This window comes from Macrobrachium nipponense, chromosome 6 (genome assembly GCF_015104395.2).
Source record: "Macrobrachium nipponense isolate FS-2020 chromosome 6, ASM1510439v2, whole genome shotgun sequence".
NCBI classification, from domain to species: Eukaryota; Metazoa; Arthropoda; class Malacostraca; order Decapoda; family Palaemonidae; genus Macrobrachium; species Macrobrachium nipponense.
This window is the reverse complement of record NC_061108.1, coordinates 119,964,559-119,987,743: the sequence shown is the minus strand read 5'-3', so window position 1 is coordinate 119,987,743 and position 23,185 is coordinate 119,964,559. Positions and strand designations below refer to the sequence as shown.

General features: G+C 37.0%; 1 protein-coding gene across 1 annotated transcript in view; it reads left to right on the top strand.

Moving 5' to 3' along the window:
• Positions 1-23,185, top strand: part of LOC135216070 (protein unc-80 homolog) — a 185,941-nt gene that overhangs the window by 111,530 nt on the left and 51,226 nt on the right. The window contains exons 34-54 of the mRNA XM_064251065.1: positions 707-827; positions 1,274-1,434; positions 3,870-3,961; positions 6,420-6,561; positions 7,346-7,434; positions 7,827-7,937; positions 8,654-8,773; positions 9,497-9,660; positions 11,848-11,945; positions 12,235-12,332; positions 12,490-12,612; positions 13,280-13,404; positions 14,346-14,553; positions 16,319-16,508; positions 17,089-17,252; positions 17,541-17,678; positions 18,081-18,191; positions 18,977-19,138; positions 19,348-19,459; positions 21,733-21,926; positions 22,723-22,833. Of these exons, the coding sequence (XP_064107135.1) occupies positions 707-827; positions 1,274-1,434; positions 3,870-3,961; positions 6,420-6,561; positions 7,346-7,434; positions 7,827-7,937; positions 8,654-8,773; positions 9,497-9,660; positions 11,848-11,945; positions 12,235-12,332; positions 12,490-12,612; positions 13,280-13,404; positions 14,346-14,553; positions 16,319-16,508; positions 17,089-17,252; positions 17,541-17,678; positions 18,081-18,191; positions 18,977-19,138; positions 19,348-19,459; positions 21,733-21,926; positions 22,723-22,833 (2,834 nt within the window). The remainder of the gene's footprint in view (positions 1-706; positions 828-1,273; positions 1,435-3,869; positions 3,962-6,419; positions 6,562-7,345; positions 7,435-7,826; positions 7,938-8,653; positions 8,774-9,496; positions 9,661-11,847; positions 11,946-12,234; positions 12,333-12,489; positions 12,613-13,279; positions 13,405-14,345; positions 14,554-16,318; positions 16,509-17,088; positions 17,253-17,540; positions 17,679-18,080; positions 18,192-18,976; positions 19,139-19,347; positions 19,460-21,732; positions 21,927-22,722; positions 22,834-23,185) is intronic.

Here is a 23,185-nt window from a genome sequence, read left to right as displayed (position 1 = left end):
CATTTCTTAAATATTTAATGATTTCTCTGTCCTCTGCGTTTTCGTATTTCCTTCATCTAATTCTAATTTTGTGGAAACTGTCCCAACATGTTAATAACCATCGTATCATAGTTCATATAATAATATCAGTCATAAAAATGTAACTGAAAATTCCTGATAGGGAATCTTCAGTCTATATTAATGTACGAATTGCACAATATGGTGACCTTTCTTCCATACGCCTAAAGTTTTGGAATCATCGTCCTGCTTCTGTCATCACAGATCGGTATCTTAAATGTTTGAGAACCTTGCTTTTTCTTCTCATTCTTGTTCCCTTCACTTCAAATCTGATAAAGACTTCAGACTACGAGTACTTGCTCCATCGATTTCTGTTAAAATGAAATTAAACGTATTGTAAGCATGTCAACCATATAAAATTTAATTCGAACTTTTAGTAATGTCTGAACGAAGTTCGATTTAATGTGGTAAATAGACTCAATAATTTTGTTTTATTCTGTATATGTGAAAATGATAGATCACAGAAGACGAACACAGTACCGTGATTGTTGCGTCAGTGACGTCATAATATTTCCGCATTAAAAATAAGTCTTAGACAAAAACCTAAGGAAATGCGGGGGATTAGGGAATACTAGAAATAAATATAACAATTAAATATATAAAGAGAACTAGTGGTTATGAATGCTGACATTTGAATTATGTTCCACAGTTAGCGTTAATTCGGGAGGAGCCGATTGCCCTCTTGCGCTGAAGTTAGTTGCTGTGCAACTTCTGCTTGAGATCACCGCATTTTTGAGAGAGACGTACACGCTGTTGCCCAAATCGACGAGGTAAGTGATAGTTGAAAACAGTGGTGGTTTATATAGGTTTCATGTTCCTCGTTGGACGAGTGGATTTCGCGCTCGGCTACCAATCCGGTGGTCCGAAGTTCGATTCTCGGCTCGGCCAACGCAGAACCAGAGGAATTTATTTCTGGTGATAGAAATGCATTTCTCGATACAATGTGGTTCGGATCCCACAATAAGCTGTAGGTCCCGTTGCTAGGTAACCAGTTGGTTCCTGGCCACGTAAAAATATCAAATCCTTCGGGCTAGTCCCACGAGAGCTGTTAACCACCTCAGTGGTCTGGTAAAACTAAGATATACTTAAGTAGGTTTCTAAAAGGAAAATTGTAACACAAAAGTCTTATTTAGTATTTATTGTTTATATTGTGAGCTATCAATATAAGGTCAGTGAGGTGAGCTGTTTCATCTTATTTTAATATATTTCATGTAAGACTGTCCGTTCGAGGGGAAAGACCCTCTGGCTGGGGACCGCCCTGTGGAGGCCTAGGTCCTGGGCGGGATCACTCGAGGCGTTGGTCTATGGGACTTTCTTCCATGGGATATTCGCACCCGTCAGCTCAAAGTCTTCAAAGTATTGGAGAAGGCCATCCACGTAAGTGTTTCTGGGATCCCATTTCTCCTTTTATTAAATGTTTTACTTAAATCATTTTCTATATATATATATAATTTTTTTTGTCTTTTACAGGACTGAGGTAATTCTTTTGATAGAACTTGACAAAGGCGACTTTTGCAGAATAAATAACGAGAAATGTTATAGAATTTCTTTTAGGGTTTTTCGGTTGAAAAGTAACAGGTGTTCCATAGCAGTCTTACCTAATCAATCTGAAGGAATACAACTTGTTGTACCAACACTGTCATATTAGTTCATAATTCTGAAGTCAAGTTCACCACAAATGAACTTACCTCTCGAAAAATATTTGTAGTACAAATTAATGACGATGATGATATTTTGAAAATGATCTGTTTTGATATTCATTTATCCCGTCCTTGAGATCTTGATGATATTTTGAAAATGGTCTGTTTTGATATTCATTTAACCGATACTTGAGATCTTTGTAAGGGGAATTTTTTTAACACCTTTTTTTGTAATGTAATGTCAAATATGAACTGAAAAGGAGCAGGCCGCTGGTGTTTCCTGGGTTGAGATACTCTAATCCTTTACTTATTTCTGTAGTCCTCTTAAGTCTAAAGTTTCTTTATAGCTATTAGTAGCTTCAGTGTATGAAATTTTTATTTTTTATCAATTATTCTTGTATCAATTGTGAGTCATATGAAATCATGTCATAGGTTCTCAGTTTTTTCTTTCAGTTCAAACCAAATCCCCTTTTGTTCACACTAATTCCTTTTTTCATTTATATTTAATATACTACTCTAAATATCAAGATATACTATTCTCTATTCATGTAAGCTTTCTCTTCTATTGCCGAATAAGACCTTTTAGTTTTCTTTTCCCTTCTTGAAGTTGCTGATAAATATTCATATGAACCGTAACTAACATTCTTTACTGTGTGCTAAGATGATTTTTCAGATTTCCTTTATTTCTGGCCAACCCTCAAAACTTTTCTCCAACTTGAGTAAAGTGTGACTTCTCATTTGTTGCCCAAGACTTCCTAGTAAGATCTCGTCTTAATCCTTTGGTCTTTCATGCCAGACATACGTTTTCTGCTAAAATGACACAAAACCTATCGTAAATGCTCCTTTGGTTTTGAAGTATGTAAATACTTTCGCCTCTACAGTCCGTTACTTGTTATTTTTAATGACCCCTCGGTTCATTAAGGCTCCCACTTATTTTTCAGCTTTCCTTCATCATAATCAACGTTGTCAACATCAAATTCTCCATTTATTTAGTTAGACCTGAAATAAACTCCCTTCACTCCTTATGTCTTTTGCACTTTCTGCCTGAACTCCATCTGGTCTAGGATTCTTGTATAGTACCTCTTCCCCATGATCTTCTGGGCCTTCCTGCTGCTGGTATTCGTCCTCTCACTTTTGTGCCTTCGTCTTTTCTGATAACTGCGCTTTACCCTTCTAGTTTCTGGCCAGACCTCCCCAACTTTAACATTTGTTTAGTATTTTTCAGCCTGCAGACGCTTCATTTGTAATAAGGTCTCCTAATTCTTTCCAGCCAAGATCTCTAGCACTATGTAGTCACACTACAGTTGGCTCCCATTATTGGATGGGGGGGGGGATGTGTACCATTCCCCCGCCCCCCGCCGCGAATAGCCAAAATCGACGAATACTTAAAACCTCTCTAAAAATGCTTAGAACTGCCTATTTTGAGAGTTCAAACATACAAAAAAACCTAAAAAGGCTTATACCTGAGTATTTTAATAGTTTTATTACAAAAGTGCATTTAGTAATGAAAATATGAAAATACGTACAGTAATTAGTAAATATTTCTTGGAGAAAGATACTGCAAATATGCGAATTTTCAGTAAATACTGTGTATATATATTCCATACGGAAATCCGCGAATATTTGAGCCTGTACATTGAGAGACCCCGAATAGCTTGGTTGACTGTATGCAAAAAGTTCCCTGTTTGTGACTTGGAGGAATAATGCCATTATTCCTCCGAGGTTTGTGACTGAAGTTCTACCCAGAAGAGTTACAGGCCTAATCATACATTCTTATTAATTTTGGATTGGGTTACTATTCAAAATGTTCCCTGTTTGTATTGAAGTGCCCGTGACTCTACTCTGCAGAGCTACAGACCCAATCGTACATTCATATTAATTTTTGGTTTGGGGTACTCGCTGCATTATCATTACCTCACAATTAAAACTAGCCCCAATCAAATGTGTTGGGAAGGTAACAAATGTTCTACCTCTTCCGTGCTGTCTCATTCCTGCTACTTTGTTTATTAGCTCTTACTCTTCCAGATTAAAGTGCCTGTACAGGCTGACTAAACTTTCACTTCCATTCTTTCATGAATTCCGATTCCGCAAAGTTTTTCCTACCTCTCCCTCCTTTTGACTAATATTTATCCTTACTTCAACTGACGTTTGGACTGTCGTGCTTTCATGCAGCTGGATTCACAGGCGAAAGGAAAATAAGCTTCGCTTTGCACGATCCTGACAACATCAGCCTTGGGAGTTCCAACACCACTGTAACGGTACAGGTTTGCAGACCTTTTTTGACACCCCAACCCCCTCTCTCCAAATGTCAACCGTAGATTCTGATATACATACCCCTCAAAAAGTACTGTATTCGGACTATCTCTTTACGTTCTTGTCATGGAATCTGTTGTATCTGAATTTGTAATGAATGTTCCTGTGTTCATGTTTTTTACTTGATATATTTTTTCAATCGCTTGTCATGCATTCCATTGGTTACTCATCTTCTTTTATGCGATGAAATTTTCATAGAAATTCTGTACATGTAAAACACGTTTATGGTTTCGTTTGTCAAGTGTTGTTACTTTTTGCTTTTTATGTTTTCGAAAGTAAGAAAGGCCTAACATCTTGCATGGAGCCTTCTTTTTGATAAGTGATTACATTTTCTAATCAATAATTCCTGTAGATAGTGTATGTTTTATTTTATAAAAAATAATTTAATTACTTAGTAAGAAAAAAAAAGGAAAGCTTAAAATCATTTACGTGAACATACTTTGTGAGGTGTAGTGAGAATGCCATTTTGTCTTATACACAATTAAGGGCACTGATTAAGATCCCAGGTTTGTTGCTCTAACTCTTGTTGTTTGAGGGAGTGCCACATAAAAGTTTGTGTCTTCTGGTAACAACTTGCCACCAAGATTTGCATCAGGTAACTAAGATTGGTGTCAGTACTGAAGTCGTGTATGTTTGTGCTTGTGTCACAGCACTTTAATGGACATATGTAACTGCAGTTTTTTCCACTGAAATTGGCAGCACAGTACAAATTTGGTAGCAAGATGTCAGAAAGATTGCTCATGTGGCACTTCCTTTTGTCAGCACATTTATAAGAAATAAATTTTGAACTGAATACTTTAGAAATGTATATTTTATCCGGAGACTTGCCATCCCCATGCTAAAAGGTTTTGTTGCTATTATATGAAGCGTTGCTGCAGATAAAACACAAATACCCTTCATTGTTTCTGAATGAGAGCTCTATGACTAAATCCTTCGTGGTTATAGGGCCCTGAAGGAGACTTCAAATTTTAAGTTAGCTAGGTCTGTAGCTTTGGGCCATAATTGCACAACCATTGCTAAACATGCTACTGTGTATAGGATATGAACTTAATGACCTTGGAACTTATAATTTTTGGATTTTTTTTTACATGAACAGTTGTTTTTTTTTGGGAAAAATACTGTGACAATTACAACAATCTATAGAATAGTAATCATTCCCTCTACTCTATATTTTTGAAACACTCTTCCTACTTCTGTATTTCCTATATTTTTCAGTCCTCTGTTACTCTTTAGAGATTACACCTCAGTCTTCTATTACTCTTTAAAGATTACACCTTAGTCTTCTGTTATTCTTTAAAGATTACCCCTCAATCTTCTATTACTCTTTAAAGATTACACCTCAGTCCTCTATTACTCTTTAGAGATTACACCTCAGTCGTCTATTACTCTTTAAAGATTACACATCAGTCTTCTATTACTCTTTAAAGATTACACCTTAGTCTTCTATTATTCTTTAAAGGCTACACTGCCCCTTTTTCTTACCTATGGATGTGACCACTAGGAAACTCATTGTTTAGCTACTGCGGAAGGAAACAGGTCTTACTGTATTAGTGTTCACTTGTGAACTGCAGTATTGTGGATCTTAAACATTTGTGAATTGAATTGAATATAGAATTTAGGCCAATGGGACCTATGAGGTCATTCTGCGCTGAAACGGAAATTCACAATAAAAGGTTGGAAAGGTGTGATAGGAGGAAAACCTCGCAGTTGCAATATGAATAAATTTTTAGGAGAGGGTGGGAAGTAAGAGAATATGAAAGGAGGAAAAGTAAAACAAACAAAAGAGGCTGCAGCTAGGGGCCGAAGGCACGCTGCCAAGAACCTTAAGTAATGCCTACAGTGCACCGCATGAGGTAGACTGACGGCTCTACCCCACCCTACGGGGGTTAAACATTTGTGAAAACACTTCCTGCTATCTAAATCTGTTTGTGCTTTAAGAAATCAAATTAATGTGTGAACCAACTTGATATGGCGCTTTCCTAGATAAATACTAATTCAATAAAGAAGTGCAGTAATAATCTTTTACAAACGAGATATGTAAATTATACATAAATCTATCATTTTTTCTGTTGAGTGTAGCTATTCCGTTTATTCTATGACAAGTAAAGATATGCAATGATTAGACGTATTTGTTGTAAGATTGGATGTAAGTTACACACAGCTCATAATGGGATATACAGACATTACCCATCAATGAAGCTGATTGTTGAAAATGAGTCACGTGATTAGAGCATGGATATAATTTTTTTTTATTGAAATGCTACTAAAGGCTTTGTAGTGGAAAGGTGTGAGAAGACATTTACACTATTTGGTTTGTTGTACCTACATTAAAAAGTTAGTATTTAAAAATGTTTAAGAGATTGGTTATATTTTCGTATTTTCCGGTCATAATTGAAGATTTATACACAGAGTGGACAATACTGCGACGAGGAGCGCCGGAGGAACCTGCAGGCGTCTCGGAGCCACTTCCTGAAGAAGGGGAGCGGACAGAATTCCTTCAAGAGGCGCTCGTATAAACTTCGGAGGAGCACAAAGGACCCTGATTCCGACTGTAAGAGAATTATTCTGCTTTCTTATGAATTTGTTATTCTTGATATCTGAAATTACGTTTGTGTTTATTTCTGTAATTTCTAGGTATCTGAAAGTATCAGTGCGAATGGTTTTGTTTGTAGTTTGTCGCGTTCCTTTCCAGAGTATGAGTATATGTGAAACTAAGCTGGACGATACCTAGATGAGAAAGGCTGTTCTTACAGTGGTAGAAGAAGGTTTTAACTGCGAAAAAAAATATTAAGGAGTATGGGCATGGATTAATTGAACTTGCGTCAAGATTAAATTCCATCCTAAACTTGACAGCAGATTGTGCATAACATCCTTAGTCAGTTATGATCTTCGCAAAAGGTTATATTTTCTAGGGTATCTGCTTGTTTTATGTCTGCTTTTCCTGCAATCGGCTTCAATTGTCAATAGTGTGAACAATGTTTTCATTGAATGATTATCTGTATGTAGGCGATACAGCGCACCAGTGAAATGATACAGTGAACTGAGAATCAGGGAACTAACATTTTCGGCATAGTGTTAGACTAACGGCTGACATATATATTTGTGCATCCACCTACTCTTGTATAAACTTTTGCAGAATATTGGGAGTTGTATTTATTGTTGTAATTCCAAGACCTATCTAAAGAAGAAACATGAAATGTCAGGGACTGGGGCATTTGAAATGTGTATTAATGAAATAATATATTTTCTAGGCAACGCAAAACACATTTTGCTGTCCTTCTTTGTGATCAAGCCAATCTTGATTTAATGTCAATGTTTTTTTTTTTAATCCGTAGCCATCAAGAGATCTGACAGCGTCCGTTCCAGGAGGAAGGTGTCCTCTGTCAGTGAGAGGTCTGACACTTCAGAGCATCTGGAACCTGAGGTACGAATTTGATTTTGTCATGATTTCTTTTTTTCTTTCTTTCTTTAAATCTTCAGCTGAAACCCTTCCGAACCGAGTGAACAGACTCTGAACCCAAGGGGGCTCCAAAATCAGCCTGCAAAGAGACATGTTGAAGGAAAGGTGATGAATGAATAAATATGAGGGAATAGAGAAAACCGTTAACAGAATAGGAATGAACTTGTTCCTCGCTTAGATTTTAACTTAGCAGTTTCATATGTAAGTATTTTGAATAAAATACGTATGGATATTTAGCGTAGCGGAACAGCATTGCCATTTGGCAGATTAGAGCCTGGAGCCTGTAATATCTCGTCACTGAGGACGCTTCAGCCCTTCATCTTACTCTGTCCTGAACTTATTCTTAATTCTCTCAGGTATCCGGCGAGGAATCGCCTGGAGTTTTGAGCAACGAGGATCTCCCAGACAGTCCTAATGACGCTGACCTCGATGAAGAAAGCCTTACATCGAATATGCCGTGGATCAAGGTGAGGAGGGTCTTCGTTTGATGGTAAAGCTTCCAGAATGTGGAATAGTTAGAGGGCCCCACTTAACTGCTCTCTCTCTATCTTTTGCTCTACAAAGTTCTGCAACATTCTGCTTGGGGTTATGTCAGTATTCTCGATATAATTTTAGTGCCCTGAGCTTGTTGATGCAAGTGTGCCGGGGGTGTTGGGGGTTGGAGGGGAGGGACTGAGAAGTTTAGAGGAATTCTACAGGAAAGTTACTGTCTTATACCCAACCGTTCCCTTCGGTTCCAATAAAAATAGATAATGCGAATTCTTATGAAATATTCATAACTGTAACAGAAATATTTGGGAATTCTGTGAACAATTTTCTGATTAACGTGACTAATAAGGAGTCTACAATACACAGTTCAAGACAAATTTTAAATAATTTAAATGATAAAAAAATTGCAGTGAACGCCAAGAAATTAGTGCAGGATTATAGTAACTAGGTACAAGAATCTGAAAGATATTTGCAAGAATAAGATATTTTAAGAATTAGTTAATAACAAAATTTAAACACTTGTCACAATATTACCAATATTTGTCACATAACGCTAGTTCTTAACGGAATGAGCTTACCGGAATGAGCTTTTACTTTTTGTATAATACAAATTAGTTGGAAAGTCCTTTCTCTCGCTGTTTTGACATATAAACTAATGCACATTTTGAAGGATGAACATCTTCTTCCCCTGCAGGTTGTAGTGCGGATGTTTTCACTGTACAACATGACTTGTACCCACCAGAACTACTGCCACCCTCATTGCTACAAGAGAAACATGCGCGCTTGCAAGAGGCTAATGCACGCTGTTAGAAAAGTGAGTGAAGATGTTCCCAGGTGACTTTTGAGTGCGTGACTGACGGGGCACAATTCAGTATTGCTACAGTTTGACTTTTGCTTATTTACCTTTTCCTCAGTTGCTGCACATTTGTGTTTGTATTCATTGTTCGTGTCTTTGGCTATCATTATTTATTTGATATTTGTCAGGTTAAGAGAGCACAGTTAAATATTCTCTTGACTATTTTTTTATACATACGGGCAGTCTAATACATGCTTTACATACGTTTACTTTTTGAGTTGGTTGTCATATGTATATGTGTAAAATATGAATATTAACAAAATGATAATGATTCATTATGATTTTCAAAAGTGACTTTGACTGGAACTAAATGCCTAATATTTTTGTAACAGTTATCATTGATTATCACAGTTTATCATTTTTCAACAGTAAGAACCATAACTATCAAAACTATTCAGAGAATCTGGAAAATTCTTAGAATTTCAATCCTCCATATGAAGCTTGAATCTGTCTAGTAAATTTTAAATGAATAAATTTGAAACCATTTCGAAGATTTTGACTCATTAATGGTTTTTGTTAACCTTTTTAAGGAATTGCAATGACTTTTGATGGACCTTGAATCCTTTGTAAATATTTGAATAGATTCTGAATCGATTTCATGCATCTTTTCAATGGGATTATTAGAATCCTGTGATTTATTTTCGACTATTCATCATCGCTGATCCTTTCATCCTCAAACAGATGTACGGCGAGGAATTCGAGGAGCAGGAGGAGGAAGTTGTCAACCCGGTGACCCGAAGGCGCGACAAGAAGGACAAGAAGCCCACGAGGAAGGCGTCCGAGCAAGGCGCAGGAGGGCATGGATCTCCCCTCAGGAGGAAGGAGAGTTTTGCGAGAAGGGACAAGTGAGTGTTCAGATATTTTTTGTATGAAATTATCGAAATATTTCCTTTATATTTTATTATTATTATTATTATTATTATTATTATTATTATTATTATTATTATTATTATTATTATTATTATTATTACTTTTTGGTCTATCACAGTCCTCCCATCCGACTGGGCGGTATTTATAGTGTGGGGTTCTGGGTTGCATCCTGCCTCCCTAGGAGCCCATCACTCTTCTTACTATGTGCTCCGTTTCTAGGATCACAATCTTCTGCATGAGTCCTGGAGCTACTTCAGCCTCTAGTTTTTCCAGATTCCTTTTCAGGGATCTTGGGATCGTGCCTAGTGTTCCTATGATTATGGGTACAATTTCCACTGGCATATCCCATATCCTTCTTCTTTCTATTTTTAGGTCTTGATACTTATCCATTTTTCCCTTTCTTTCTCTTCAACTCTGGTGTCCCATGGTATTGCGACATCAATGAGTGATACTTTCTTCTTGATTTTGTCAATCAACGTAACGTCTGGTCTATTTGCACGTATCACCCTATCTGTTCTGATACCATAGTCCCACAGGATCTTTGCCTGATCGTTTTCTATCACTCCTTCAGGTTGGTGCTCGTACCACTTATTACTGCAAGGTAGCTGGTGTTTCTTGCACAGGCTCCAGTGGAGGGCATTCTTTTTGTACTGGTTCTGTGCAAGTGCCAGACATTCGCTTGCTATGTGGTTATGGTCTCATTTTTCCTATTGCACTTCCTACATATGGGAGAAATGTTATTTCCATCTATCGTTCTTTGAACATATCTGGTTCTTAGGTCCTGATCTTGTGCCGCTGTTATCATTCCTTCAGTTTCCTTCTTGAGTTCTCCCCTCTGTAACCATTGCCATGTGTCATCGCTGGCTAGTTCTTTAGTCTGTCTCATGTATTGTCCGTGCATTGGTTTGTTGTGCCATTCCTCTGTTCTGTTCGTCATTCTCCTGTCTCTATATATTTCTGGTTCTTCGTCTACTTTTATCAGTCCTTCTTCGCATGTACTCTTGAGCCACTCGTCTTCACTGGTTTTCAGATATTGCCCCAGTGCTCTGGTCTCGATGTTGACGCAGTCCTCTAAGCTTAGTAGTCCTCTCCCTCATTCCTTTCGTGTTATGTATAGTCTGTCCGTATTTACTATTGGGTGTAGTGCTTTGTGTATTGTCATATGTTTCCTGGTTTTCAGGTCTATGCTGCGGAGTTCTACTTTCGTCCATTCCACTATTCCTGCACTGTATCTGATTACTGGTACTGCCCATGTGTTTATGGCTTTTATCATATTTCCAACGTTGAGTTTTGACTTGAGTATCGCCTTGAATCTCTACATATATTCTTTCCTGATCGTGTCCTTCATCTCTTGGTGTTTTATATCTCCTCCTTCCATTATTCCCAGGTATTTATATCCCGTCTCATCTATGTGTTTGATGTTGCTCCCATCTGGTAGCTTTATCCCTTCAGTACTTGTTACTTTGCCCTTTTGTATGTTGACTAAGACACATTTTTTTTATTCCAAACTCCATCCTGATGTCTCCAGATACAATCCTTACAGTCTGGACTAGGGTATCTATTTCCTTGATGCTCTTAACATACAGCTTGATGTCGTCCATGAACTTCATATGGTTAATTCTGTTGCCTCTTTTCTTGAGTTGGTACCCAGCATCCATCTTCTGCAGTGCTTTTGTCATGGGAATCATGGCTACTACGAAGTTATTATTATTATTATTATTATTATTATTATTATTATTATTATTATTATTATTATTATTATTATTATTATTATATGCTGGTAGTAAACCCTGTTTTAAATATGTTTCATAAAAATTATTGCTGCATCAGCTGCATTATTATTATTATTATTATTATTATTATTATTATTATTATTATTATTATTATTATTATTATTATTATTATTATTATTATTATTATTTAATGAAGAATAACATCCTCAGTGATTTAACTGATTTTCACAACAAAACATATATGGATATCTTTGTTATCAATACAATAATTGTAGTGATATTAACCTGGATTAGATCAATGTGACCAAAATACCGAATAGTCTTCTGTGTTGTGCACTATTCTAAACAGAGGTAATTAAACCGCAATTTTATAGATGTTCGAAACAGTATGTAATCTTTACTCTTTAAAACTTTGCTTTTCTATTTTAGAATTGATCGTAATGTGGACATATCGGCTGTGTTATCACGACTTGGCCATCACCAAGGGTCGGCTGTACATCTGTCAAAAGATACTATTGATACAGATGGTACGTATTCTCTCTCTCTCTCTCTCTCTCTCTCTCTCTCTCTCTATCTATCTGAGAAGTCAAATGTCTAGAAAATCGTGTTACATAGTCCAGATTCATATAACCAATATGTACTACATCGGATTTGAATACAGATAAAATCAGCGTAAATTTTATAGAAAATTGAATGGAAGCTGAGGATAATAGATTTCATTGTGAAATGTAAAAGTAATGTTGTATAAGTTATTTTGTTGCCAGTTAAGTTTGATTTACATCAGAGCACCATCATCACTGGTTTTTTCCCCAACAGGTGACGGCAAGGAAGTGTCTAAAGACGACGCTACAGAGGAAGAGAAGAAAAAACCCAAGAAATACGACACACCAATCGTCAGATTTATGAAGACTCAGGTGTGTTAATCCTTTGTAGATAGTACAGTCAGTAGGCTTACCTGTTGCATTCATGTTTTATTTCTTAATAATATGCTAGTTTTCATTCATGTACTTTAGGCATCAACTCTATGAGAAAATTTGGAAAAACCAACGGATTTCTTTCTTTCTTTCCAAGGTGATGGGATTGTTTCATGCTCCCCTTTCGCTTGTCTGCAAATCAGTAGCTGTCATGACAGAGGACCTGCTGCTTGACGTCGTCCCACAAGCTTGGGAACTCCTATTGGAGCATGACAACGAGGTAGGGTCTAAAGTTACTCTAGGTTCGGGAAATTGTAGCTGTCTCTTTGGTTGTCAAACAATTCGACTCTTTCATGAAGAAATAAACGTGGCCTTCTTTTTGCGATGTGGTAACGTTAGTTTCATATCTAATGTAAGTTACCAAATGAGTTAATTAGTAATTTGAATAGATACTGCAAGAATATATATTTATATATATATATATATATATATATATATATATATATATATATATATATATATATATATACATATATAAATAAATCAGTATTTTTGGAGGATGAAGGTGGCAGAACCAAATAGCAATGAAAGTTTTCTAAATGATTTAATCGAACAATTTATTTTGGATTACTGCAAAATTAATGCTAGAACTATGTAGGTAAGTTAAGTATATCTTAGTTTAACCAGACCACTGAGCTGATTCACAGCTCTCCTAGGGCTGGCCCCGAAGGATTAGATATTTTTACGTGGTTAGGGACCAATTGGTTACATAGCAAATGGACCTACAGCTTATTGTGGGATCTGAACCACATTATATCAAGAAATGAATTTCTAATCACCAGAAATAAATCCTCTGATTCCACGTTGGCAGTGAACTATGTAGGGCTATTACTACTAATCATTATCATTGTTTTGCTCTAATGCCTACGGCACTTATTATCCCGAAGGTGACTGCCACTGCAGCCGTCGTCTTTATTCTCGCCGGAGTAAGAATCCCGTCGCAGGCATCAGAGATTATGACGACAGAGCTCACACATCCAGATCCGAGCACTCGACTCAACGCCATACTGAGGTGAACTAGAGGAGATACTTTTCTCTTTTTTTTATATTATGTCTTATTTAGAGGTTATTAACTTTTTTTTTTCTTAAAATGATCAATAATAGCTACTGCATATAGTTCTAACTCCAGCATTAAAATGGGGAAAAACAGACATTTATAAATCTTACTAGTACAGTCATTATTATTAGCAACAGATAGAAACCTAATTTCCCCAGTGAATATTTGGTTATTATCTATATGACCTAAATCCTCTTCATCAGTAACAATTACAATTTCTGATATTAGTATTAATTTATATAATGAAAAGACAGTTATCACTTATCACCAGTCATCATTATCATTAACTATTAGGGATTCTTGGTATTGAAGATTAATTCGGGCAACGAATAGATAGTTGTTAAGCCCTGCTACTTCACCATATTCTCATTTACAAGCCGAGTCATTTCCTTTTTCCTCATTAGTATAATCATCATTATCAGGAACGAGTTTTTTCTGTCCGGACATGAGAGATTCAGGTGACCTTTGTTTAGTCCGCTGTGTTTATGATACTGTTATCTTTCTATTGTAGGAAACTGTAGAAACCGAGAATGGAATCAGTCCCATTGAAAATTAGGTTGCTGGTGTGGACAATATTTTTTCCTGATGTAATTTGATTATCGTCTTCTTGTCATCATATGCTGCAGAATTTAGTGAAGAGCTAATTGTTTTTAAGAGGCCTTAACTAAGAAAAATACACAAAACGATTCAAAATATTATTCTATATATGCCCAGGCTTCATGAGTGTACAATCATTCAAAGCTTGTGATAGTATACCAGAGCTGTCTTTTGGAATAATTTCAGTGTAATTCTGCTTTTCTTCGGCTATGAAATTATTTATTTCAGACCTATCTTTCCAGAACTGTTTATGCATTCCATGTTATTTTATTCACAAAAAAAAAAAAAAAATTCTGCAGGTTCCAAGTCTTATGGCGATCCCGGTATCAAGCGTGGACACGCATGGAGGAAGGTGGACAGTTGACTTTCAAAGTTCCACCCCACGGGATTGAATTCACTCTGCCATCTCCCAAGATAGGAGTGGAGTCACTCCCTGTGGTAGATCCTCCGTGGATGCCTCATTTCAAGACGAATGTGGAGGAAGTCACCGTTAACCAGATTCAGCATGTAAGTGAAGAATTGGTTTTTTCATTTGTTGTTTTTGCTATGTGCTTAGCTTGAAGACCAAGGAAGGAAAATTCTGTATATAATCTCCTTGTACTGTACCCATCATCAGTACCCTTCAACAGTAGCCATTTCCTATTATGTTTTAATTTTTTATCTGATTGCCTTCAGTGTCCTGGAAGCAACTTTATCTTTTATTGTGATGCTCTACAACTAGTTTTTTCGTGTCTGAATGCTAAAGGCTACTTTTACCCATTTTTGCCTTTTTTCTGGATGACTTAATTAATAGAATTATTTCTTTTTGTCGTATATTCAGGAATAATAGTTGAAATTATCAGTTAGCAACTTTTATATACTATACTGTCACTTTCTGATGTTTAAGTATTTGGGAATCCTAACTTATAAAAAGTCGCTGATTTGAAAAAAGTGAAGTTGGCTAAAGAGGATGCATATTGTCATTTTTATCGAAATAACCCAATGGTTGACAACATTCAGTTGCTTCAGAGCATGTAATTATGACGAGGACGTGTCTGGTAGGAATACCTTATAGTATACCTTCAGCAGTACCAGAAAACTATTTGGGAGAGGGAACCTCTGAAAATTACTGTTGGAAGGAGATTCACGTTACATAATTAAAACTATGATTTGGGTCAAACTCATACCATCATTCTAATGAAAGGAAAATCTGTAATGCAGGACTGGCTTCTTTGTTTCCTAAAGTGACGATGAAAGGAAAGCATTCGTTTTTACATTACAGAAAATAATAGAAGTTCAACTTATTACCACTTTTGCACTAAATCTAGGCAGTAGTCAGTGTTGACAAAACTTCCTTACCTTATTTCCATGTTCTAACTTATTTTCGTTGCCAAACAGAGATCGTACGTCACTGCTACGAGGACGAGACGCGTCTAACTTATTTGCCAAACAGAGATCATACGTCACTGCTACCAGGACGAGACGCGTCTAACTTATTTTCGTTGCCAAACAGAGATCATACGTCACTGCTGCCAGGACGAGACGCGTCTAACTTATTGTCGTTGCCAAACAGTGATCATACATCACTGCTACCAGGACGAGACGCGTCTAACTTATTTTTGTTGCAAAACAGAGATCGTACGTCACTGCTACCAGGACGAGACGTGTCTAACTTATTTTCGTTGCCAAACAGAGATCGTACGTCACTGCTACCAGGACGAGATGCATCTAACTTATTTTCGTTGCCAAACAGAGATCGTACGTCACTGCTACCAGGACGAGACGCGTCTAACTTATTTTTGTTGCCAAACAGAGATCGTACGTCCCTGCTACCAGGACGAGACGCGTCTAACTTATTTTCATTGCCAAACAGAGATCGTACGTCACTGCTACCAGGACGAGACGCGTCTAACTTATTTTCGTTGCCAAACAGAGATCGTACGTCACTGCTACCAGGACGAGACGCATCTAACTTATTTTCGTTGCCAAACAGATATCGTACGTCCCTGCTACCAGGACGAGACGCGTCTAACTTATTTTCGTTGCCAAACAGAGATCGTACGTCACTGGTACCAGGACGAGAATCATCTAACTTATTTTCGTTGCCAAACAGAGATCATACGTCACTGCTACCAGGACGAGACGCGTCTAACTTATTTTCGTTGCCAAACAGAGATCATACGTCACTGCTACCAGGACGAGACGCGTCTAACTTATTTTCGTTGCCAAACAGAGATCATACATCACTGCTACCAGGACGAGACGTGTCTAACTTATTTTTGTTGCCAAACAGAGATCGTATGTCACTGCTACCAGGACGAGACGCAAGTTACAGGCTGAAATGGTGCGATCTGCCCTGGAAGCGGAGGAGAAGAAGAGGAGACTCGAGAGGGAGAATTTCCTACTGACAACAGTTCCAGTGACCATTCAAGCGGCTTATGAACCTGCCCTGCATCATGTGTCTCCAGATGATCATGAAGAAGGTGAATATATTCTTACTGTCTAACCATAAACCGGGCAAAGGGAATTGAAGAAGGAGGGGTGTTTACTAAACAGAAATAAAGATGAAGTAATAAAAAATGCTTAATTTGCAAGAAAAGACATTGTTTCTTCTTTCTTAATTCTCTGAACAAATTGGTGAAGGGTGATCTTAGTTATGTTCTGGTATTGATTAAAACTCATGGTTTGGATCCTGTTAAACTGTGTGAAGTTATTAGTTTCTATATTTAGCTACTGGTTAAAGCTCTTGATTTTTAACCTTTATATTTAGTAAAAGTTGTTGGTTTTTATCCTCTGCAGTTGATTGAAGCAGTTTGCTCTCATCCTAAATATTTGGTTCAAGTTCTTCGTTTTCATCCCTTGTAATTTTTAGAATTCTTGATTCTTCTTATTCTCGATTCTTTTCTCTAGTAAAGCTTTTCCATCCTTTTCTCAGATGTTAGATAAAGCCTTTGGTAAATGGATAAAGGTTGGGCTTCTTATATTTTCCCAAATTGTAAAGACTACTAAGTGTTTTCTTATGTAACTTTGTTCAAAGCGATACTTAACCTTTATTCTTTACAGGGGAAGAAGAAGCAGACGCTGTTAGGAGCACTGGCCACCACATGTCCGTGGCCCAACAGCTCTTCCCATCCTGCCTCTGTTCAGCTGTTCTGACTATCATTCACTTGTTGGACGATCCAGCTGTGACCCCTGACGGCATTGCGGTCTATGAAGCTGCTCAACAGGTATGCAGCTCTCTCTCTCTTTCTCTCTCTCTCTCTCTCTCTCTCTAACAAACCATCTCTTCTTCAGTCCACAATGTTTGTGAAATTTTTTAATATGAATAGCTTAATATAAAGTAGGTAGGCAACTCTCTCTCTCTCTCTCTCTCTCTCTCTCTCTCTCTCTCTCTCTCTCTCTCAGTCCATCATATTTGTGTAGATTTATAATGTAAATAGCTGACTACAAAGAAGTTACTATGTTACTATAATCATCTCTCCCATATTATCTACTCGTATCCCTTTTCTTTGCAGGTTATCTGGTCCTGCCTGGTGGAGGACTCAGCCTTGTTCCTTCGATTTTTCTTGGAGAAGCTGACACGCGAAAGGCAAGACGTGATGGTGAGGCTACTGAGACGCCTAGTAAGGTTCATCCCAAGACTTCCTTCTCAGGTACTGGTCCTCTCTGAGCCATACGCCTAAAGATTTATTTTTTTGTTGTTGTATCTATTTTGTTGTTGTTGTAGGTTGTAGACGGTTCATGAAAGCTATTGTTTTTCTATAGTTGCTGCTGTTATTTATCAGTGAATTAAAAAATTCTGTCAAGTTAACGATGAAAAGGAGCAACGTGGGTAAAGCTTCCTTTCATGAAGAATTAATGCTGTCAAGTTAACGATGAAAAGGAGCAATGTTGATAAAGCTTCCTTTCATGAAGAATTAATGTTGTATCATTGCAGAGGTTCTTTGTTCTTTGTCGGGTAGGCAATGCATATCAAACTGTAGACTTTGTCCTTATAACAGCTCTTTTCCTTTGAAATGGCAATATGAAGAAGGTCTTTTTATTCGTCTTTCCAGGCTGCGTTTGCTCTTTACAACTATATGGTGGGCTACGTTATGTTTTATGTCAGGAGTCCACAAGAGGCATCTCAAGAGCACATTGCTTCTGCTCTGTCTATCCTTTGGACGGTAAGTGGATGGGTGGCAGAAGTTTAGTTAAAGGCAATTATTTCTAAGTATATCTGCTTTGTATCTTTTGTGAGTTTCTCTCTCTCTCTCATCCTCTCTACATCTCTCTCTCTCCTCTCGTCTCTCTCTATCTCATCTCTCATCCTTCTCTCTCTCTCTCTCTCTCGCAACTGAAATGATGCTGTCTGAAACCAGAAAACTAAGATTTATCATTTCACTTTTATACTACAGCGCTTTTATTTTTTGCATTGGTATTTCACACTAGATGCTCTATTTGTAGCTATGTAGTAAGGTTCATCAGTTCACATTTTTCTTCTAGTGCACTGAATCCCTTGCATTAAAGTGTACTTGACTGAAAATCCAGCCAAACTTTTATTCGTTCCATGCGGTTCTTTGAACTGAGCCTACTCAAGTGATTCCTTATGATCTTCTTATGCTTTGTTGTGGTATTTGGCCTACGTGGGTTAATCGTGCCATCAGCATGAGATGCCAAACTTATAGTCTTGTACTATATGGATAATTTTTCTGCAGATATTCTGATTTGTGTTTCTAGACATTCCTAATTATTTGATTGCCTTAGTATTAAAGAATTATTTTTAGGTATTTTTTAAGAGAAGTTCTTCCATTAAGTTCAAGCAAATTAATCTGAAGAATAACCCAGGAATGGAAGAGAGTGTAGGGATAGATATGTCCCTTGAGGTAATGGAAAGCTATGAGTTAGTGGAAAAAACTTCCAGGTAGCTCCTTTAAAAATTGCTATTCAAAGGCAGCTGTTCTTCCTCCAGGTGGTTCCTAGTATCCAAGGAATCTTGTTCAAGGACTTGAAGCAAATCTTCCGCAAGGAGCAGTGTGACTCATCCTTGTTAGTCACTGCTAATGTTCCCTCAGCCAAGAAAATCATTGTCCATGGGCCAGGAGGTGCTGATGCAGGAGGTATCCCATCTCAGGTATGCTTTATTTATCTCTTGCATTTGGTTAATGGGAGTGAAACACTAAAAACAAATTTTGAATAAAAAACTAATGATTTTATTACTTATTTTATCAGTTAGCATAGACTCCAAGAACTGGTATGATTACGACCCCTTTCATAGTAAATTAATGCTTTATTTTGAAATCACATAAGATTGAATACTAACATTTGCCTGTTTTCCTTCAGTTTCCCATTCAGGAAGACACCCAATTCTGCCAGATTCTTCAAGAGAGCTTGGACTTCTTTGGCATCCCAGAAAACGACCATAAATATTACTTTCTGGTGGACCATAAAACCAGTAAGTATACTTTCGTAATCCAGTTTTGGGCGAAGAAACAACTAACAAAGTATGTAATACAGTTAACACGCTGTGTTCAAGAGATTGGGATGAGGCTTCAATTGACTGTGGAGGCCACAGATTGATGAGGTGACTCTCCTTTACGGAAGTGAAGTGCAGACTTAGAGGAAGCGCTAATAAGGCTAGCATAGGTCGAAGGCTGGATTAGAGTATCTTGAGGAGGTTTGGTCATATGAGGAGAGTGGATGATGATAGTTTAGTGAAACGAATGTGTAATTTAGAAGTGTGAAGGTACAAGAAGAAAAGAAGACTTAGAAATTGTTGGAAAAATGGTTTGAAAAATGCATTGAAGAAGATGTTTCATAATAATAATAAGGAAGCATTAGAGTGGGCAAATGATGCAGTGTGTGTCGGTGCTCAGTATTCTGGTAATGTCATGGAAATTTTTCTGAGCAGGAGATTCGGCCACACTTCAGCCACTAAGAAAGGATAATGCAGTAACTGTTGTGTTTTTTTTCTGGAACTACCCCATGTTAGGGGAAACAGTTCAGTGTTGGTATAATATATATATATATTCTATATATATATATATATATATATATATATATCATTATATATATATATATATATATATATGAATAATTATCACATCGAACCGTGATCCATTTATATATCAATTCAAACTACAAATGTCCTTTAATATCTAAATTCACTTTACCTCCCAAATGATATATTTTCATATATGTACCGAAGGGGAATTTTTAATGATAATAATTTCGTCCCCCCCATGGGATTCGAACCACCGTCCAAGTGGGACGGGGGACGAAATCTAGGACAGTCCAGTGGACGCTATCCAATCAGCCAATCAGAGACGGCTATACAAAAGTTCATATCGATTCTGACCTTACAAATCACCCTCGATCTGGGTGCTTTCGTAATTAGAATCGATATGAAACCCCGTCTACCATGTTGGCCAATTCGAGCGTTTGACAGCATGTAGCCTTTTTTTATGAATAATTATCACATCGAACCGTGATCCATTTATATATCAATTCAAGCTACAAACGTCCTTTAATATCTAAATTCACTTTACCTCCCAAATGATATATTTTTTCAATATAGTACCGAAGGGGAATTTTTAATTGATAATAATTTCGTCCCCCATGGGATCGAACCACCGTCCAAGTGGACGGGGACGAAATCAGGACAGTCAGTGACGCTATCCAATCAGCCAACAGAGACGCTATAAGTTCATATCGATTCTGACCTTACAAATCACCCTCGATCTGGGTGCTTTCGTAATTAGACTCGATATGAAACCCCGTCTACCATGTTGGCCAATTCGAGCGTTTGACAGCACGTAGCCTTTTTTTTATGAATAATTATCACATCGAACCGTGATCCATTTATATATCAATTCAAGCTACAAACGTCCTTTAATATCTAAATTCACTTTACCTCTTAAATGATATATTTTCATATATGTACCGAAGGGGAATTTTTAATTGATAATAATTTCGTCCCCCCATGGGATCGAACCACCGTCCAAGTGGACGGGGACGAAATCAGGAACAGTCAGTGACGCTATTCAAATCAGCCAACAGAGACGCCTATAGTTCATATCGATTCTGACCTTACAAATCACCCTCGATCTGGGTGCTTTCGTAATTAGAATCGATATGAAACCCCGTCATATATGAAAATATATCATTTGGGAGGTAAAGTGAATTTAGATATTAAAGGACATTTGTAGCTTGAATTGATATATAAATGGATCACGGTTCGATGTGATAATTATTCATAAAAAAAAGGCTACGTGCTGTCAAACGCTCGAATTGGCCAACATGGTAGACGGGGTTTCATATCGATTCTAATTACGAAAGCACCCAGATCGAGGGTGATTTGTAAGGTCAGAATCGATATGAACTTATAGCGTCTCTGTTGGCTGATTGGATAGCGTCACTGACTGTCCTGATTTCGTCCCCGTCCACTTGGACGGTGGTTCGATCCCATGGGGGGACGAAATTATTATCAATTAAAAAATTCCCCTTCGGTACATATATGAAAATATATCATTTGGGAGGTAAAGTGAATTTAGATATTAAAGGACATTTGTAGCTTGAATTGATATATATATATATATATATATATATATATATATATATATTTATATATATATATATATATATATATATATATATATATATATATATATTATATATATATATATATATATATATATATGTATGTATGTATTTTGTATCCCGTTACAGATCAGATTCACAACCCACAGTCTTATGTCAGAGACTTCTATTTCTTCAAGAGAGCTCAGTACCCGCAATTGCTAATGGTCCACATGGAACCTGACGCAGCATATAACGCTCTTCAGAGACAAGCCTTCACGCAGAAATTCCTCGAAATTGGGAAAGTACTCATGGCGTGGTCAATTTTGCAACGCCCCGATCAGGTATTGTCATAAAATTAACCAGATTTTTTGTAAGGTGAGGGTAGGGTTAGTTATCACTTGGGAATTATATTAACACATTTTCTGCAGTGGCCGAGCTTCATTCATTCATTAATTTCGGTCTCGGTCTTTTTATTATCAGAAACCAGTAGCCCTTAAAGAGGATACAGCTTTAGAGTAACTGCAGATTCACTTACAAATACATAATTTTGACATTTACCAAGACATGTATCTGATGATAAAATATCCTCCTTCAACAGAGCAAATTAAATTGTTTTCGCTGATGGTTTCCCTTTAGCAAAGAGCAAAATAACTTTACATTAATCTTCTGTATCAGAGGATAAATTTTAAATACTACATGGCATTCCCTACACTAAGATGTACTTTTTGAAATACTCCCTTTCAGTATTTCCTGCCTGGGTGTGAATATTAAAAACTTCTTACAATGTATATAAATTCAAAAGTGCTTCCTTACAGTGTCCTCCCTAAACCAGATACTGTATAAAATTTTTAAGGTACGTCATTACAATGTTTCTTACACCAGGATATCAGCTTGAAAATATTGCCTGTCAGTGTTCCCTACACATGGATACAGCTTTTGTAATTATTGCCTAACAGCACTGACATCATGATATAAATTTGGCAATACTTCCTGAAAATGCTTCTTATACCAGCATATGAATTTGAAAATTCTGCTTCAGATTGTTCGCTTCACCAGGATCTAAATGTGAAAATGCTGCTTTACATTGTTTTCTACACCAGGTCATAAAATTGAATATTCTTTTTTGAATCCTCACAGGTTGCACAGCGCGTATTTTTCCTCCATGAAGAGCTGACGAAGCTACCGTCCTTCCCTCGGAAGGCCCTTGAAGCTGATTTCCATTTGTACAAAGGAGGTGCTATGGGCAAGGTAGGTTTTTATAGCTTATTACGTTGAACTCTTACGCTGAGCCAAATCACTTTCATAAGCTGTTTGTAGTTGAGGGCATTGATTTGATACTGTAACAGTGGATTTTGAAAATCCAACTTAGTGTCATATGTTCATTTGATTACACCTTTTATATTCGAAAATTACCCTTTTATAATAAATATCACATTATTTCCCAAAGGGATTATGTATAGGGCATTTTAAGAAAAAAACCTATCTGGCATTTAACTGCCATCGTCTTTATCTTGTATATGTACCAGGGTTTATTTTCAATTAAAAAGAAATGGTTTTGTAATGTTTTTAATATGCTGACTAAGTAAGCTCTTATCTCAAG